This window comes from Ipomoea triloba, chromosome 15 (assembly GCF_003576645.1).
Source record: "Ipomoea triloba cultivar NCNSP0323 chromosome 15, ASM357664v1".
Lineage (NCBI taxonomy): Eukaryota > Viridiplantae > Streptophyta > Magnoliopsida > Solanales > Convolvulaceae > Ipomoea > Ipomoea triloba.
Genome location: NC_044930.1, coordinates 438593 through 457971, shown reverse-complemented (window position 1 = coordinate 457971; position 19379 = coordinate 438593). Strand labels below are relative to the sequence as shown.

The 19379-nt window shown below is 36.4% G+C and overlaps 4 protein-coding genes across 4 annotated transcripts; 1 reads left to right on the top strand and 3 right to left on the bottom strand.

Moving 5' to 3' along the window:
• Positions 1 to 919: 919 nt before the first annotated feature.
• Positions 920 to 5066, top strand: LOC116006739 (beta-galactosidase 15-like). Its single transcript, XM_031247229.1, has 16 exons — positions 920 to 1090; positions 1191 to 1286; positions 1641 to 1753; positions 1857 to 1923; positions 2026 to 2118; positions 2221 to 2364; positions 2450 to 2535; positions 2625 to 2730; positions 2813 to 2900; positions 2976 to 3094; positions 3195 to 3356; positions 3449 to 3651; positions 3733 to 3836; positions 3915 to 4027; positions 4109 to 4327; positions 4421 to 5066. Exons 1-16 carry the CDS (start codon positions 920 to 922, stop codon positions 5015 to 5017), a joined length of 2481 nt encoding a protein of 826 aa, XP_031103089.1. The 3' UTR covers positions 5018 to 5066.
• On the bottom strand, positions 4164 to 8307 carry LOC116006954 (pentatricopeptide repeat-containing protein At5g03800). The gene is made up of 2 exons (XM_031247489.1): positions 5586 to 8307; positions 4164 to 4971 (listed from the first exon to the last, which is right to left on the bottom strand). The coding sequence occupies exon 1, from the start codon at positions 8248 to 8250 to the stop codon at positions 5596 to 5598; it is 2655 nt and encodes an 884-aa protein (XP_031103349.1). The 5' UTR covers positions 8251 to 8307; the 3' UTR covers positions 4164 to 4971; positions 5586 to 5595.
• Positions 8308 to 8918: 611 nt separating this feature from the next.
• LOC116006626 (GDSL esterase/lipase At5g03820-like) lies at positions 8919 to 11243 on the bottom strand. Its single transcript, XM_031247068.1, is given in 7 exon segments — positions 8919 to 9324; positions 9422 to 9677; positions 9759 to 9928; positions 9931 to 9991; positions 10118 to 10248; positions 10427 to 10716; positions 11153 to 11243. Coding segments are annotated over 7 exon segments (1131 nt in total). The 5' UTR covers positions 11185 to 11243; the 3' UTR covers positions 8919 to 9133.
• A 48-nt stretch (positions 11244 to 11291) lies between these two features.
• LOC116006625 (threonine dehydratase 1 biosynthetic, chloroplastic-like) lies at positions 11292 to 15263 on the bottom strand. The gene is made up of 8 exons (XM_031247067.1): positions 14780 to 15263; positions 14165 to 14344; positions 13566 to 14042; positions 13051 to 13299; positions 12764 to 12837; positions 12445 to 12562; positions 11814 to 11948; positions 11292 to 11710 (listed from the first exon to the last, which is right to left on the bottom strand). The coding sequence occupies exons 1-8, from the start codon at positions 15233 to 15235 to the stop codon at positions 11570 to 11572; spliced, it is 1830 nt and encodes a 609-aa protein (XP_031102927.1). The 5' UTR covers positions 15236 to 15263; the 3' UTR covers positions 11292 to 11569.
• Positions 15264 to 19379: the final 4116 nt, after the last annotated feature.

Sequence of the window (19379 nt, the reverse complement as noted above, 5' to 3'; positions counted from 1 at the left end):
TTTCTACTATTATATATTAAGAATATAATTATGTCCCCAACTTAAGATTTTGAAATCCTAAAATTCCTATTATTAGTATTTAAAACATCAGTCATGACCTTGAGTTAGATGACGAACCAATTACGCAAAGCCAGCCTGGGAGGCATTCCTATTATTATTTGCATTATATCAAGATAATATTCCATCAATTATTATGTGTTTATTTACTTAGAATATGAGGGTGGGAAGATCCCACCAAGCAAATTAGTTATAGCTTCCAGAAGACCAACCCATCCCAATCTTGAATAAGTAATTGTAGAAGGGGAGATGGCAAATTTTTCGACACTTGAACGCCCCAGGCATGGAGCATGGACCAACTCAAATGAACCGTTCTATTTTGCCCTTTGTTATGCGTTTATTAATCCTCCTTCATTAACTATATCTTATCTTCCATTTTTAAATTTTTATTTCTATGCTAGCCCTCTTTCATTTTATATCATCTAGGACAATATTATCTATAATTTATTTATAAGACACCCTTACCTCTCACAAAAATGGATTTAAAAAAGTGAAAAAAAAAATTAAAAATATTTTTTTTGAACTCTTAGAAAAAGCTAAGGAAGAAAATATGAAAAATTAATTATTAATTTCATACTTAATATTTTATAAGCCTTTATTACTTTTGATGTATTTCTAATGATTTAAAAAATAAATAACTCTTATTCAAATTTGACATATGGATAATTTAGGTGTGTTTTTGAATTTTTTTCAAAAATAATTTAAAGATAATACATTTTTACTTAGTAAAAGTAGCTATTATTTAGATAACAGTATCAATCTCTTAGTTATCTACATACTTCAATTCCTTCTTATAAATAGGGGAATACTAAAACAAAAAATTCATTCCAATCATTTCTTATTTCAATTCTTCTTTGCTAAAATGGCATCTTTTCTCACTAGTTTTATAGCACTTGCTCTCACTATATTTTCTTACAATTTACCTTTTTACGATGCTTTACAAGTTACATATGATAATCGCGCCTTAAAAATTAATGGTCAGAGAAAACTCATCATTTCTGGTTCCATTCACTATCCTCGTAGCACAGCTCAAGTATATATTTTCTCAATTTTGTTATATATTCTATTAAAATAATTTTTTAAATTATTTTTTTGTATTGTTAATATCTTAAATAATTTGTTTATTTATATAGATGTGGCCCTCTTTGATCAAAAAGGCAAAAGAGGGTGGTGTCAACACTATAGAAACTTATGTTTTTTGGAATGCTCATGAGCCTAATTACCGTGAGGTTGGAATTGAAATCTTTTAATAATATTTTTATTAATTCGGAAATATGTGTTTACATCTAATTTATTTTTAATTTTTAATTAAAATTTCAGTATGATTTTTCGGGAATTTTTAATTTTTAATTAAAATTTCAGTATGATTTTTCGGGAAATTTTAATTTTTAATTAAAATTTCAGTATGATTTTTCGGGAAATCTTTTAATAATATTTTTATTAATTCGGAAATATGTGTTTACATCTAATTTATTTTTAATTTTTAATTAAAATTTCAGTATGATTTTTCGGGAATTTTTAATTTTTAATTAAAATTTCAGTATGATTTTTCGGGAAATTTTAATTTTTAATTAAAATTTCAGTATGATTTTTCGGGAAATAAAGATTTGATACAGTTTCTCAAGGCAATAAAAAATGAAGGGCTTTACACCATGCTAAGAATAGGTCCATACGTTTGTGCAGAATGGAATTTTGGGTAAATGTCAATATTGATATTTGCTTCATAAACATTATATAAATCTTTTTGAGGTTTTAAAGTCTATGTAATGTTTTACCTTATTATTATTATTGAATTTCAGAGGATTTCCTATGTGGTTACACAACATGCCAAACACAACTCTCAGAACCAACAATGCAGTATTCATGGTATTATTATTATTATTATTATTATTGTTATTATTATTATTATTATTATTATTATTATTATTGCATTTCAAATTTTTAAAAATTAATTTTTTTTTTGCTCAGAGGGAGATGGGAATCTTCACAAAGAAAATTGTAGACATGGTAAAAGGAGAGAACCTTTTTGCTAGTCAAGGGGGAAGTATTATCCTTGCCCAGGTAATAATGTTGCCATTTTCTGATTTTTTTTTAAATTAATCTTTTTTAAAAGTTGTCACCTCAAACTTAAATATTTATTATTATTATATTTAAAAAAAATAGATTGAAAATGAGTATGGGAATATTATATCGCATTACGGAGAAGAAGGAAAGAAATATATAAATTGGTGTGCGGATTTTGCTCTTTCTCTGAATATTGGAGTGCCTTGGATCATGTGTCAAGAGGATGATGCTCCAAAAACTATGGTAAATTTTTATTTTTAAAAATTATTTCTATATTTTTTTAGTAATATAATTATATTTAGTTTAATTTCCTTGGTTAAAAATGCAGATTAATACCTGCAATGGATTTTATTGTGATCAATTCTGGCCTAAGAACAATAACCCTAAATTTTGGACTGAAAACTGGAGTGGCTGGTTAGTGTACTTTAATTTTATTTTGTTTATTTATGTAATTAATTGAAATTTTTAATTACACTAATTATTTTGATTCTTTAATATGTAAGGTTTAAGAACTGGGGTGATAGAGACCCTCACAGACCTGCGGAAGATCTTGCATTTGCTGTTGCTCGTTTTTTCCAATATGGTGGATCTCTACAAAACTACTATATGGTATGGTTTGATATGCATTGTTAGGCATAAAAAATTTATCCAGTTTTATTACTCTATTTTTACTTTTTTGCCCCATCTTTAGTACCATGGTGGAACAAATTTTGGAAGGACATCAGGTGGACCATACATTGCTACAACATATGACTACAATGCTCCCCTCGATGAATATGGTAAAGTTTTAATTACTAGACTTTAATCTGATCTACTGATAATTTGATACTAATGCAATTGTGGAAATGGTTAAGGTAATGTGAACCAACCAAAGTGGGGGCATCTCAAGGAACTCCATAACCTTTTATATTCTTTGGAGGATGTACTTTTGTATGGCAATGCAACCAACACAGATTATGGAAGGATGATGTCTGTAAGTGTTATAATTCATTATATTTGTTAATTCTTCCAATTTAATTCTTTTTTCAATTTTTAATGAATCTAATGACATCATTCTATATTATGTTTTTCAGTCAACAGTGTATGAGTACAAGGGGAAAAGGGTATGCTTCTTAGGAAATGCAAATGACAAAGATGACATATCCATCACCTTTGAAGGCAGGAATTACACCACACCAGCATGGTCGGTCACAATTCTCCCTGACTGCAAAACCGAAATTTATAACACAGCCCGGGTGAGTAACTTATAAAAACATCAATCTACTCCAACATTTCTAAATATAAGCAATAATTTTAATATAATTCATTGCAATATTTTGGTCTTTAGGTTAATGCTCAAACAACTGTGATGGTAAAGAAGCTAAGTGAAGGGCAATTGAAATGGTCATATAGGCCTGAAACTGTTATGCATCTCAAGTTTGGTGACAAAGATCAAAGCTCAGTATTGATAGATGCTCTTGATGCCAAACAACTATTTGATCAGAAAACTGTGACAAATGATACTACTGATTACTTGTGGTACATGACAAGGTATATATTGCCAATAATCACAATTTATTTTATATTTTATTATATACAAGATCATTAATTAATTGTGTTTGTTTTGTTTAGTTTCAAGGTAGATGAGAATAGTCCAATTTTAGGACAGGAGCTTACTCTTCAAGTTAACACAAAAAGCCATGTCCTCCATGCCTTTTTTAACAACAAGCACATTGGTAAAAGTCTCTTAATTTGAATTATTTATTAGTTGTAATTAATAATTATTCATTAATTAATTATATGTTTATCTCTAGGTTCTCAATGGGCACAAGATGACGGAAAGTTTGAATTTTCATTTCAAAGAAATGTGAAAATCCGAGAAGATATCAATACAATTTCTTTACTCAGTGAAACTGTCGGACTACCCGTAAGAGTTTTTCCCTTACAACCATCAATGCTTTATCTTCTAAATTTTTTCTAATTGTTCATTGTATTTTTTTGTTGGTAGAACTATGGAGAATTTTTCGAAAAGGTAGGACAAGGAGTTGTTGGACCAGTTAAGATAGTTGAACCAAATGGTGAAGGATTGGATTTATCAAAAAACACATGGACATATATGGTCGGATTACATGGAATTTCTAAAGGACTTTTTGAACTTGATGACCGCAATAAGTTAACATGGCACACATCTGACTTCCAAACAGACAGAATGTTTATTTGGTACAAGGTAACGCAATCCATACCGTTAATAACATTACTCTCCCCATTCCTAACACATAAACTTTGTATGTAACTTCTATGCTCGGTCATTTTCTTGCAGACATTCTTTAAGACCCCCACGGGGGAAGACTCTGTGGTGTTGGATTTGAAAGGAATGGGGAAGGGAGTGGCTTGGGTGAATGGACATCACATTGGTAGATACTGGCCATCCTTCCTCGCCAAAGCCGATGGCTGCCCTCAATGTGACTATCGTGGAAACTATGGCGGATCAAAATGTGGAGCCGGTTGTGGTAAACCTTCACAACGATGGTACCACGTTCCACGTTCCTTCCTACGAAAAGGGAACAACCAATTGGTTTTGTTCGAAGAGATGGGCGGTCGTCCTCAAGAAGTTAGGGTTCAAACCGTAACAGTAGGAACCATATGTGCCAATGTAGAGGAAGGAAACACATTGGAGTTGTCTTGCCAAGGAGGAGGCAGAAAGATCTCGAAGATCAACTTTGCTAGCTTTGGTGAACCAAAAGGCAGCTGCGGCTCCTTTGAAACAAGCCATTGTGATGCCACCAACGCCATGCCAGTGATTCAATCGGCTTGTGTGGGGAAGGAGAAGTGCACTCTCCATGTCTCTGATGCCCTTTTCGCAACCACAACCTGCAGCAAATCCAAGAGAAGGCTTGCTGTTGAAGCTACTTGTTAGTGTGTTGGCTTAGATTAGATTATGTTACCTAGTTTTATGTTTAGATTTTAGATTAGATTAATCTAGAATCCTAGATTCTTTTTTCTCCATATATTTTAATTCAATAATATATGAAAATTATTAGTTCAATTCAACATTTTCTCTACTTAAATTCAGCTATTCTTGTGCTACTTCCAAATGAGGTCATATAGTATCCCAAGCTTTAAATGTTCCTAAAAGGCCATAGAACATCCCCTATCACTCGGAAGTTAATTCAGAATTGTGCTCACAAAATTTCTCGCCTACTACATTGTATAGCCAAATTCTTTAATATAGTGCACTCTATGAGCTTAAAGTTCATCCCTTTTTGTCTATGTCCTTTTTGGGGTAGAAAAAGTCATAATTTACAACAAAATGTTGATGAAAATATATGTTGTACTGTATTAATGTATGTTGTTTTCCTAGTCAAGATGCAGAGGTTGTCTGAAGTACTAAAAACTGTGCAAACAATACTGTGTTGGAATTATGATTATAGTGAACAAATAGCAAAGCTTTTTTTTTTTTTTTTCTGTTACAAAATCATATGTACCTGATCTGTCTCACCAGCGATCGTTGCAAGAGCATTTACCATTCAAGAAACAGTGAAAACCTGAAGTGTCTCTAACATGTATCTCTCTCTTTGTGACAATGGAAGCAGACTTGAAGAATGTATGACAGTCACCACAAAGAAGAATGTTCTTCATAATGCGAACGGGTTTTCCAGGTTTGGTCATTAGAAGGCCGAATGTCAGTGCCAGTTTTGCACTGTGATGGAACAAGAAATCCTTCTTCTGATACTCTTCAACTTCATGAAGAACATAGCTTGTATCGGGCGCATATCCCCTTTTCATGCATTCCAGGATTAGTATGTCCAGTGCGCTGTAGATGTCTTTAGACTGCAAATGCGATGTGTCTCTGGCGAAAAACGAGTGAAATTTGTGTTGACAGATGACCCAACTTTGGCCCGGGATTTTCTGGAACCCCTTCTCCTTCATCTCTGCCCTCACAAGCTCCGAGCACTGCCATCTTCCGGATGCTGAATAAAGATTTGATTTTAGGATGAATGTCGATGGATCCTGTGGCTCGATGGATAGTATTTTCTTGATGACCCTCTTCCCGATGGTGGAATTCAAATGCATTATGCAACTATCAAGCAAAGCCCGCCAAACAGAAGGCTTTGGCTCGAAAGGCATGGTAGTGATTGTTTCCTCTGCTTCCTCGAGCAGACCCCAGTAACCTAATACGCTTACCAAGCAGGCGTAGTGATCTGAGGCGGGCAACACACCATATGCAGACTGCATTGAGAAAAAGAAGCTTTGGCAGCGATTAACTAAATTTGTTGTAGTGTGTCTGTATGCTGAAAGTATATGGAGACAGGTAAAGGAGTCTGGCACTATTCCTAGTCTTTCCATCCTCGACCACGTATCCAAAGCTTCATCTCCCCGCCTATGAAGGACATAACCGGCTAACAAACTATTCCATGAACATAAATCACGGGATGGCATAAGCTCAAAGGCCTTAACTGCATCTTCCAATTCACCACACTTGGCATACATGCTAATTACAGCATTCCCAACGACCACGTCAGACAGAAAACCATGTTTCAAGGCAAGGCAATGGAGATTTTCCCCCAACTTAAGTAACCCTAAAGTTCCACAAACGCCAAGAACAGTAGCTGTTGCGACTTCATCCACGACTAGTAGTCCTTCTAACTGCGTTTCCAAAAATAGAGAAATTGCGTTTTCTGGCTGCCCGTTCTGAGCATATCCACATAGCATAGATGTCAATGCAATCAATCTACCGTGGCCCAGTGGCATTCTATGGAATATCTTTTCAGCATCCTCCATCCTCCCACACCGAGTGCACATGTCAAGCAATGCAGCCTCGATACAATCATTTGGCTCACAGCCAGACTTGAGAATAAACCCGTGAATCTGTTTACTCGACTTTCTTTCCATCAACAACCCACAGGCATATGCAATACTAGTCAAGGTAAAATCAGAAAACTCTATGCTTTCCTTCACCATTCTATAAAAAAAGGCCATTGCTCTCAAGCCTTCACCGTTTTGACAAAATCCGGCTAAAACAGCATTATATAAAACTGCATTCTTCTCGGGCAAGTGATCGAAAAGTTCCTTAGCCAAATCAACAAGACCAGATTCCATATACGCTGTGATCATTTCATTCCACGTAAAGGCATCCCGCACCAGCATCCTCTCAAACAAAGCCATCACGCTCTTTATGCTTCCACACCTCGTATAGAATTTAATAAGCGCATTGTTCACACTCAAATTGCTTTCGTACCCGATTCTAAGAGCATGGGCATGAAGTTCTTGACCTCTCCTCACAAAACACTCAGAGCATGCATTCAAAAGAGTGGAGAGTGTAATATAGTCAACTCTTAAACAATCAGTTCTCTGCATATCATTAAACAATTCAAAAGCTCTACCAAACATGGACTCCTTAACCATACCCGAAATCATAGTATTCCACGAAGCAATGTCTCGTTTAGGCAAATTGTCGAACAATTCAATTACAAAATCCAAACTGCCACATTTACTATACAGTCCCATAAGGGCATTAACAACATAAGTGCAATCCAAATAGCCCAATTTGATCATCAAAGCGTGAACTTGAACCCCCAATTCTAAATTCTGTGAACGAATGCAAGCAGTCAACAAAGCGACGAAGCTATACTCATTGGGTTCAATACCTGAGCCTCTCATCTCAAAGAAGAGCTCCACGGCTTCAATTTCACGGTTGATTTTCGCAAAACCCGATATGATTGCGGTGTATGATTTTATATCCGGGGAGGAAAGACAATCAAACACGGCGAGAGCATAATCTACAAGACCTAGTTTCAGATACGCGGAAATAAGAGCATTGGACAACCGGGTGTCCTCTTCGAGCTTGAGAACCATGGCGTGGACGACTCTAGTAAGCTCAACGTCGCCGGAGCGGACGGAGAGCTTAAGAAAATCGGCATAATCGACGGCGTGCTGTCTTGAGATAGAAGAGTTAATCAGTGGGTCGGAGCTGAGAAGGGGCTCTTGGATTGAGAGTGAGGCGTTTGAAAGGAAAAATGCGGGCTTGAATTTGTGGTTGGGTTTTATTACAGAAAGAGATGAGATTGGATTGCTGGCAGAGAGAAATGTGGAGGCGGCAGCGGCGGAGCCGGAGACTGTCGTGGCGGGAAGGAGAATAACGGCGGCCATGGAATTGAACGGCGCCGGTTCAACTATGGTTCTTACAGGGTTTATCTTCTGATTCTGAAAAAACAGAAAAAACAGAAAAAGACAATTCAGAAAGGGTTTATTAATAATTTGAGTAAATTTGTTTCAAAAATTAATAATAATAATTTGAGTAAATTATTGATTTGGTCCTTCAATTTTAGGCTTAATATCAATTACGCCATTATTTTTTTTAGTGTTAATTATATTTTCTTTTTTTTTCCTTATGTAATTATAAATTTCTTCTATCAAATGACTAACACCCACACACCAAGATTTGTAGAATGGGTTCATGGTTTTAGCAGACACCTGAATTCAGGCTGCTTCTAGAACTTGTGTATGTTTCATATCCGTGACAAGTAAGACCTCAAAAGGTGACAAAGCATTCTCTCATGAATTTTAAAATAGCACATTCCTCGGGCCAAAATAAGTATAAGTTGTCAAAAATATATTAACCAAATCATTTGAGTTGCACTTGCTCCACTACTCCTTGATCTCTCTAGTTCTCTACTGCCTGTTCGTTTGATCACTCAACATTTGATTCAAACTGTCTTGTCTAATTATATAAGGTCCAGGTTGTGAGCATATTGAACTCTTATTACAGAGAAGAGTTAGTTATTAACATTTGAGCCGTTTGATTCATCCAAGCATTATAACCTCAACAACTCGGTATTATCATAGATCATTGTTAACAACTACAGATTAATGTATGAAAGACATTCAGTAGCTAACATACTGATAACGCATCATGTTCAATTCAGACATGAGACAAAGCATACAAATGTAAGGAATAATCAACAACCCGGCAACAGTGACGAGTTAATCTGGATGTAAATGCAGTGTGGGCATGCATTAAGTTTAAGATCGATCAGATGAGATCAAATCCTTGAACGAGCAGACTCTGCGCCAACTTCTCGTTAGCAGCTTGAGATGGATGGAATCCATCCCAGAACACGTATTCTGTGGCGTTCGAACATGTCCCTATTGATCTTTCGTTGCAGAGGTACGATGTTTCCAGTGTCCCTGTCCCACAGCAGGCCTTCCTCGATTCAAAGAACCCTGCAACATTCATTGTATAATGCAGTCTTAATCTTTTTCAACTTTCAATCAGGAAAAATCCCCTTTCAATCAAGAATAGTGCATGTGATGATGTTACCATTTTCAGAGGGTTTTGTGATGATATCTAGCAGAGGCTGATAGATGTCAAACACTACTAGTTTGAGGCCTGGAAGCTTGCTCTTTAGGCTTTGTGATGTGCTGCTAAGCTTCTTGTTATAGGAAATGGCATCTTGGTTCATCCTTTCAACACACTGGTTGTTTCCTCCACCATACATCGTGATCGACGCAGGCAAGCAGCCAGTTGGCGGTAGATTGGTCACTCCTATCTTCCTCGCCCCCAACTCATACAGATTCTGTCACGTGAGACTATACATTTATTATTTATATATATAATATTATTTCACGTAGATTATGACAGATATGAGATATGTGACCTGAACGAAGGTAGTGTATGACTGCATGAGGAGATCAGAGAACTGATCGGGAGTATAAGCTCTGCAAACCATCGGATTAACATAGTAATTCTGGATGAAATCACTTGTCCCTGCACTCACAAGGTGGATTCCACCTGAAATTATGTTGTTGGCCTTGGCTTTCCCTGCCAAACTCCAACTTTGCTTTGCCACTCCTTGTAATATCCTAGCTGTTGTTGCAGTGTAATGGCACGCTGCATACATACCAAATAAATGATATATTTTATATATTATATTAATATAAATATGTCGTCTCGCTATCAAGTTAACCTTTCAGTTGAAACAGAATACAAGGGGGGAGAGAGTGTGTGTGTATATACATATAGCTGAGGAGTGCTGTCATAGTAACCAGAAGCTGCAGAAGCAAAGTTGGCACCAGCAAGAATGCTATTCCCATTGGCTTCTTGGCTTAGGTAAGCCGGTGGGTATGAAGTGAACCCAAGGTACTCAGCTGTGGCCAAACAGAAAAGAAGAAGCATGTCAAATATGTATAAAAGGTGCCAAATCGGCATCAATTCCAATCATAACTGGTACCCAGTACCATATATATATTCGATATCGGGTATGATGTATGTTTATATGCGACTACCCATAGATAAGTGTAATGTGTTATACAGCAGATAGAATACCAGTGAAATCTGTGGCCAGTTTTCCATTGCAGAACCTTCCAGTGGGCTGGTGATTGACAAAGTCTCTTCCATAAGGCGGGAAGTTAGCCTTAATCACAGTGTTCAAGTTGTTGTTGTTTCCCGAATCCACCACCGAGTCTCCAAAGATGCAGAGCGATGGCACCATCGGCTCCCCTTTAGCCTCATATGCAAACACAGCAGCAGCAACAAACACACCCCAAACACTTCTTGAAAACCCCATTTTTCTTTCTTTCTTTCTTCTTCTTGGAGAGGGAGAGGATTTAGCAGAGCTGTTAAAGAAATAGAGGTGAGAGTAGATGGGAAGAATTTAAAGTAAAAGGGTGAAAGTAGCTATAGCATTTACAAGCAGCAGTAAAGAATTTAATACGAGGCCATCTTCCCTCTGATGAACCTAGAACCATGGTACCTGAAGATGTTTAATGACTACTGCAAGGTACAGCAATGGTCAAGCTTAAGTTCAAGCAAAGACTGTCAGAAACTTCAATGCTCTAGTCACGTTCCTAGAACAGTCTTTTCCTTTCTCGATCAACACCAATACGGCAATACCCTTTGTACTGAGTATACAACCATATATGTTTTTGAGATTACAACTGATACTACATGGGGGTTGGGGACCAACCTTTTCATACTCAGTTTCAAATGAAATTTACATATAGATACACTGACCAGAATACCAGATATTGCAGAGATACAAGTTGAAGGTACCTGATACAGTCTGAAAAGCATACATGATACATAGTTCATAGTTGTACTTGATGCAAAAGGCACCGGTACCTGTTCAGCATTGTAAACTTTCCATACTCGGTTTCAAAGGAAATTTGTGTAGACATGCACAGTGCACAAATTTGTACACATACAATATGACATTATACGGTGATGATAAAAGGGCACAATACATGCTGCATTATGAAAATACATAAGGGAAGTAACATGAAATGCAGGCCTAAAAACATCAAGAAATAATGCCAAGGAATACTAGAGTCATAGCGTGGCACAATAGCCAATAGGTTTTACATAACCTTAATAGTACTGCTGAAAACGGATTTCTAGGGAAATCTATAGGATTGTAAAATGCCATAAAACTTTTGCGCCTAAGCATGAGCGATACTCTGATGGACCTGTTTAATGCATCAAGAGTTGGAAAGCCTCGTTACAGGTTTCCACAGCATACTCGTAACCCAGATTGTTGGCTCGTTGCTTAAACTCATCTATCTCGTTGCTGGCAACTTGAAGACCGACCAGCACATTTGCACCAGCTTCTCCCTTTTGAATTGCAATAAAAACATTAGTTCAATAATATCCAGAAGAAAATAACGTCTTGCACATGGAGAGAAAATAAAAGTAAAAGGTGGTAAGAAATGGCAACCTGTGAACGGTAATGGAACAAACTTATATTCCATCGTGGGCTGAAAGCGTCTAAAAATTTCATTAGGGCACCAGGCCTCTCTGGGAAAACAAACCGGCAAAGAAGTTCATCTTGTACACTAGATCGGCCACCAATCTGAAAGAGATTCAGCGTGATAGGTTACAAAAAAGCACGTAATGCCCATAATGGGAAAGAAAAATAGGTGCTGTGAATGAATTAATTGGGATACACAATAGAAAGCATAAATTTTGGAACCTGTCAAAAAGTAAAAGGGTAACTATTCATTATTAAACACAGAAGCACCACATTCCTGACTCAAAATAAAGTATAAGGTTCAAGCAGATTATCAAGAAATTCAATTTCGCATGTAATGCAGCTATTTTTTCTTCATGCAACTGAAGAAACCACGTACTTACCCACTAGGTTAGATTTACTGATTATTGGCCTAATACATATTTTGCCACTCAAATTATGAACAAATATGCTAATACTAGTCGTTCATCACTATATTATTGACTAATATGCATTAACACATATAGCCAAATGAGTAAAAACAATGAGACAATTTGCTGAAACCAATCCAAATCAGATAACGGAACCCTCCAAATAATGAGATCCAAAGAGACAGTACCAAATGGCGTAGATGATCTTTGACAAGGTCATTATCTGTCAGATCAATGGTATGAAATTGAGAGAGTGTCATCCTATCCACCATTGCATCAAGTTCCATTTTTTTATGAAGACCAACACTGCAATATTCCAAAACATAATAGTTCAAAATGAAACTTTGTTCTAGGAAATTCAAGACATATGAAAAGACAATAACTGAAACAAAATGTTCTGCATGTCATTTTCAGACATCCTTTGTTTTATAATAAAGTTGAAGATAACCTATATGCAGAAAATTATACACACAAATAAATATCTTTAAAAGATCATAGAACTCTTGCCTGTATAGTACCAGAGTTTGTCCTTGACCAGAACTGTATCTGTATCTGAATTCAGTAATGTTCATGGGCCCCACCTGCAATTCAGTTTAATATATATATCAGACATAAAATGACTGGAAAATATGAAGATAAGGTTGAAGGGCTAGTAACACGGGAAAATTAGAATAAACTATTATTTACTTGAGAATACATTTTCTTTCCTTTTCTTCCCCTTATTTCTTATTCAATTATAATGTTATATAAGATAAAATATTGCATAATCATAAAAAGAACTGTGTATTACTCACAAGTTCAACAAATTTCTTGAAACTGCCTGGCTCTTCAGGCAAATTGGTTGAAAGAACAGCTTCACGTTGTCTACCAACATCTGCTAGTTCAGTTACCAATCTTAGTCTATCAAAGTTCATGTTAGCTCCACTGTTTATTACTACTATATTTTGGTCCTTGAGGTTGTAGTACTTGCAGTATGCTTCAGCTCCTGCAAGGGAAAGAGCACCTGCCGGCTCTAAAATGCTCCTTTTCTCTTCAAACATATCCTATATACAAGAGAGCAACTGAGTACTAAAAGAAACCATTCAAAATCTCAAAAACACATGTTGATCAAATTAGTTGTTACACACTTAATGCACAAAAAAAATTAGCTATGCAGTTACGAGAGAGAAATTTTATATTTGTAAGATTTTGAGATTGAAGCGTGGGTACATGTACACAATTTCAATCTGTAGAAAGAAGATTAACTAGCTCTACCACAGTGTTTGACATGCAGTCTCTGCTTAAAATCTTTGAGATGTATGGAACTAACCTTTATTGAGGCGCACATAGCATCACGGCCAACAAAAACTACTCCATCTACTAACTCTCTGCATATCCGGAAGGTTTCTTCACCTACCACTTTGACTGCTACACCATCTGCAAAACCTCCTACTTGGTCCAGCATTACTCTTTCACCATGACGTAATGATAATGCCAAAGCATTTGCATCATATGGCTCAACTCCAATTATCTTTACTTCTGGATTAACCATTTTCACAAAGGCAGCAATACCTGCAATAAGCCCCCCACCACCAACAGGAACAAATATTGCATGTATTGGACATTTTGATTGGCCTATGATCTCCTTTCCAATTGTACCCTGCCCAGCAATGATATCAGGGTGATCAAAAGGAGGGATGAATGTGCGCCCTTCCTCTTCAGCCCTCTTTTTTGCATATGCTTGTGCTTCATCATACGAGTCCCCCACAAGAGCAACAGTAGCCCCTAATTGCTCAACTGATTTCCACTGCTCAGATATAAAAATCCATGATAGGGTTTTAGAGAACTGGGGTTGAAGGCAAAGTAACTGAAGGAACGTTAAAATAGAAAAATAGAATAACCATATAGGCATACAGAGTAAAGCCTAACCTTGATCTCAGGTGTAGTAACAGGCATTACAATCACAGCATCACACCCAAGTTTCTGTGCAGATAAAGCAACCCCTTGGGCATGATTACCAGCAGATGAACAGATAACTCCTTTATCCAATACCTCCCTTGGGAGTTTAGCCATCATATTATAAGCTCCTCGAAGTTTGAATGAGAATACCTGCCAATGAAGTCAGGAAAACATCAACACCAATGACATTATTATGTTCCATTGAAGGAAAACTGCAATATTTCAGCAACAAAAGCTTTCATGCTTAGGTAACATCCATATATTATTACAATGGATTGCAAATTTACAGTTTTCTTTGCACTTTACTAGCAGTAAATGATCTTTGAGGTTTTAGTCTTTTCGGAATAAACAATAGATCACGTTAAAACACAACTCTTAAAGAAACCACCAAACAAAACAAAACAAAACCAACAATAAGAATAATAATAATAATTCGTCTCACTTATTCAGCTGTGATTTAGCAGGTAACCGGCATTATGCTGTTATAAATTCATAGAGTTTTCGAGAAAATTAATTAAGGATTAATATATTTTTTAAAATAAAACTTTGAAACAAAAGATGTCGTAATTATAGCCAAGGGCTTACAGGTTGGAGATCCTCCCTTTTGAGCCAGATTTTGTTCCCCAGCCTCGCTGTGAGCTTCGAGGCGAGCTGCAATGGCGACTCAAACGCTACATCGTAAACCTTAGATGACAATATCGCGGTCAAATACTCTACAGCTTTGTAGCTATAGGGCTCATTTCCATCGTGGCAAGCCAGATTCGGAATAACGCATCCAGGCTCACTGGTCAAGGAGGCCGGAGACACTACCGGCAAGTCAGGCCGCGTCGCAGGCCGCAACTGCTTCTCGGCGGCTGTGGGCGTGGCGGACAAAACCTGCGCCTCCGGCCTCGAGAGCGCAGCGCGAATTGAAGCTCCGCTAGTCGCTCTCCTTACATCGGCGGGCTTGACGGTGTAATTGGGAGCAATGGCAGCGGCCGGCGGCAGGGGTTTGCAACGGAGATTGGGAGATTGTGTAGTGGCGAAACGGAGAACGTCCATGGCGGCCTGGGAGTGGTCAAGGAAGCAGGGCGAAGTTGTCAGCTTTATGAATATTTATAGGGCACACGTGATTAATTTACGTAGTTTCTCATTTGCAGCAAAGTAATTAAATTTCTATTTGCCAGTTACCTAGTCTAGTGTCACTCAGTTGAACTCCCATATAAAATGAGTGGGTTTAAGTCTCAGTGAATTTTATTTTGACTCATTATATTATAATAGGATCAGTAGTACTCAAAAAAATTAATTTATATTTGAGAACACCTCGTTGTAACCCAAAAGTGAGAACTCAGGTTTGATTTCAATATGACAAGTGAATTTTGGGATAACTCAAGTTCGATTCCCAAGTGACAAGTGAACTCTCTTTGTGAAGTTTTACCCATTTTTTGGACTTCATCTTCCACCACACTATCTGGAGATTTCGCATAATTTGCTATTGCATGTTGTTTATCGATTTTTTTGGACTTATTTGTCCCAGTTTAACATTTTAAAGAGCTTAATTACACTTTTGAAATGTTTAGGAGCTTTAGCTGACTTTTCACGTATTGTTTAGGGACTTATTTGACTCTTTTTTCAAAAATAATTGAAACTGGAATCGAACTGCTACAACTAATGGAACGGCTGGAACCAAACAAATTTATCATTTATAAACGGTGTTTAGAATCATACCCGCTACAACTAAGGGAACGGTTCAGGTATGAGACTCCCCTTATTTCAGATTTCGAATCGGTTTGGTTCGTCGATAATTTTGGACCTTGCACAATCCTATTTTTTAAAGTATACCTAATTTCATATTTGATAAAGTTTTTTGTTCCCATTAATAATATTTATATAGTTATTTAATTATCAATTTATCATCATAAGGTGGAGATAATTTTTTAAGTGCCTTTTAAAATACGGAGTAATTATTTAATTTTTATTGTTTAAATCAACACAACCCTACAACGTAACAACCATCATTTTTTGTACAGCGTTGGTTTGTTTATGTTATAATTTCTAGTTAGATACCATTTATTAATGTGTTTTATTTGTATAAACAAATAATGCACTGCCGTCTACTCAATAGTCGATGTGTATCTCATTGACTCAAATTAAAGAAAAAGGTAGTTTCAAATATATTCGTACTATTAACTATTCACTAATTTAAATGAAATTATTAAACTTGATGAATGTTAATTATTTGGTAATAATGTGTTATATTGATGAGTATCATTGAAGAAGAAAGTAAGATTTTTTTATATATGAGCTATTCTTATACACCCCACTCCTGACTGTGTGAGTAGTGAGTAAATCATCGCCTTATGACTCTAGCCGGCAAAAGACCACAAGGAGGTAAACCAGCCTAGGTTACTCATAGTTGACCGACTCAAACCCAAGGGCTTAAGATTCGAACCCACGACCTCAAACCATACCCCGACCAAATACAACTAGTATATTCCAATCAAAACTAACAAATCTTTTTTTAATGTTATAACACTTTATAGCAAGTTTGGATCAAGTAAAATTAAAAAATGCATACAAATATAAAAAATATAAAGTTGGATAGAGACAGAATACAAACACTGTTTTGTTTATTGACTTATTTTTGCCTAAACTATTAGTAAATAGTCAATAATGTTTAAAGTGTTAAAGCAACCTTGGACTCTAGGAGGCATGATCGTACGTTTGGGTTGTTTGTTTTTTGTTTGATTGTCCTAGTATTTGACCAACGTTTAGGCAATAGAAATGAGTTATTTATTTGTATCAATTCAATATTGGACATTTTAGTAAATTAAATATAGTGGTGAGATAGAAAAAACTATAACTATTTTTTTTTTTTTTTTTAAATCAAAACTACACAGATGTTGGTTCAAATAATGTGTTATTATTTGGTGTATGTGATAGTGAAAAACAGGTCTTGTTATTAAATATTGTGTGTGATTTGCAAGGTGAAATATAAAAAATAAGAATTTCACTTTATATTATGGTAATAAGAATACAATGGGACATATTTTCATTAATATTATTTCATTTCCAGAGCGAAGCTTGCTACAAGTAAAATTGCCTCACTAAATTTAGATTGTGTTTAATAACTCAAATCAAGTTGAACATGGTATATTTTGAAAATGGTGGTTTAGTGGGTGCAACATGATTATTGCACGTTATGACTATTATACATAAGTGAAATTTACATATACAGTGTATACTATTGAGTAGTGATTGTGAGTTTTTCTCATCACTCAAATACATTGTAAATCATATACATGTCAAATACATTGTAGTATGTGTGTCATACTTCAAATACATTATATTATGTGAATCACAATTTTGTTTATGATGGCGACATGGGACCCTAAGGGGTCCATGTTATTGGGAAAATATTGACATAAGTGGGGTGGTGAAGTAAGGAGGTTGAAGGGGGCATAGTATTGAAGGCATGAGCGTACATGCGGCAGTGAGGGGCGATGATCAATCTCTGGCGGCCCATTTGGCACCCCGTGACGTGGCGTTGCTAGCGGGGTCTAAGCACCCCCTGCGCACCATCAGCACCCCCACCGACGAGGGGGAGGGTGATAGTAAGGGGTGGATAAGGGTTGTAGAGAAGGTATGAGATCGAGAAGTTAGAGACGTGGGTGAATACACGATCACACGAGGCCTACATAGACACATAGAGGATGGATAAGAAAGACTAGTCGATGTCGTACACTTGTCAACAATCTGGAAGGTCATCTACAGTTCTGCACTATAAATAGACACCCTTATTCCCATGACATCATTCCTTGGTTCACTCAATTCTCAGTCTAGTAGCTTGAGGTCCTAACATCTAGCTTATATATCAGGTTCGATTCCTAGCAGTACATACGCTTAGATTTCAACTTCTGAATTGTGTGCCCACGATTTTGATAAATAATAGATGCAGATTCTCTTTGGTGTCTACAAATATCTCTGCGAGACAACACATGTGCACGCGTGCAGGCAATTCCAACATAAAGTTATAAAACGTGTTTCTTTGGGGGTGGGGGGTTATTGATTAATCTATTTGATTGGACTAAATAGGGGATTTTTAGAATGAAGTTTATATCTACTTCTACCTACACTATATATATATACCAATAAATATCAATAAAGTTAGACCTATAACGAGAACTAAACAATATCCGTACAATTATTTAATGAAATGAATGGTTAAGGTTATTTTGATTTTATTATTTTCATTTTATTTTTCTACTTTACACTATATTATACTCCGTATCATTTTACTTTTTCTAAATACCCATGCACCCTATTAGTGTAAATGTTAGTAACAAAATATTCCGTTAACTATTTATTATTATTTACTTACTAATTGATTTTCATAAGGAATGTCTTATGTTCGAACTTCATCCCAATCAAAATTAGCATCATTGTGAACCGCATATCGTGGACAGGTGTGTGGACCACAATGATTCGTCTTTCTCCGCCATACGCATATCCCGCCAAGTGTCGTGTTCTCTCGCCAAACAGTTTCCCATGTGCCACGTCGCATAGCATGTCCGGGTTTTTGCCAACCGTATGAAAATAGCGCACATAACCCCACCTTACCACTTCACCTGAGTGGTTTACCTGAGGTCCACCCCTAGAGCGTCCCGCCGACCCGTTTTTGACGGTTTGTGCCAATCCATTTGACCCTCTACGGGGTCGTCGCCCAACGCCCCCATGGCCTAGGCCGATAGCTCCTTCTAGACCTTCTTGCCACTTATTTTCCCGAATTATACTACATATCACGCTACCAAATGCACCCTTACCTTATGTTCAGAGAAAAAAAAGGCTCACATCCACTTTCCTACTTGGAGTCATCTTGGTCAAGCTGACATCTCACTTTAATTATTATTTCGATCATACTTTGGAGCCCATCGGGTATACAAATAAACATATTGGTTGATTGGTAAAGTTGAGTCTTTGTTACTTTGACTTTGAATTTTGTGAAAATAACTATTTTAGTTCCTAAATTATTTGTGTGATGGCTATTTTAGTTCGGTATGGGAGTATGTCACATATATGTTAAGACCTAACATCCCCACCAACCCCCTCCCCCTTAAATCCAAATGATATCATTAAACACCAAAATTAATAACTTTTTTCAATTTGCTTGGAATCATTTACTAGGACTCGCATAATTTCAAGACAT

Bases quoted from the DNA above. Each gene is read 5' to 3' on its own strand.
- LOC116006954 (XM_031247489.1), bottom strand. From the start codon at position 8,250: ATGGCCGCCGTTATTCTCCTTCCCGCCACGACAGTCTCCGGCTCCGCC.
- LOC116006625 (XM_031247067.1), bottom strand. From the start codon at position 15,235: ATGGACGTTCTCCGTTTCGCCACTACACAATCTCCCAATCTCCGTTGC. The intron at 14,345-14,779 runs GTAAGCCCTTGG...CTTCATTGGCAG, and splicing joins AAAGGGAGGATCTCCAACCT to GTATTCTCATTCAAACTTCG. The intron at 14,043-14,164 runs GTTAGGCTTTAC...ATATCTGAGCAG, and splicing joins TTACTACACCTGAGATCAAG to TGGAAATCAGTTGAGCAATT.
- LOC116006739 (XM_031247229.1), top strand. From the start codon at position 920: ATGGCATCTTTTCTCACTAGTTTTATAGCACTTGCTCTCACTATATTT. The intron at 1,924-2,025 runs GTATTATTATTA...TTTTTTGCTCAG, and splicing joins CCAACAATGCAGTATTCATG to AGGGAGATGGGAATCTTCAC. The intron at 3,357-3,448 runs GTGAGTAACTTA...TTTGGTCTTTAG, and splicing joins AAATTTATAACACAGCCCGG to GTTAATGCTCAAACAACTGT.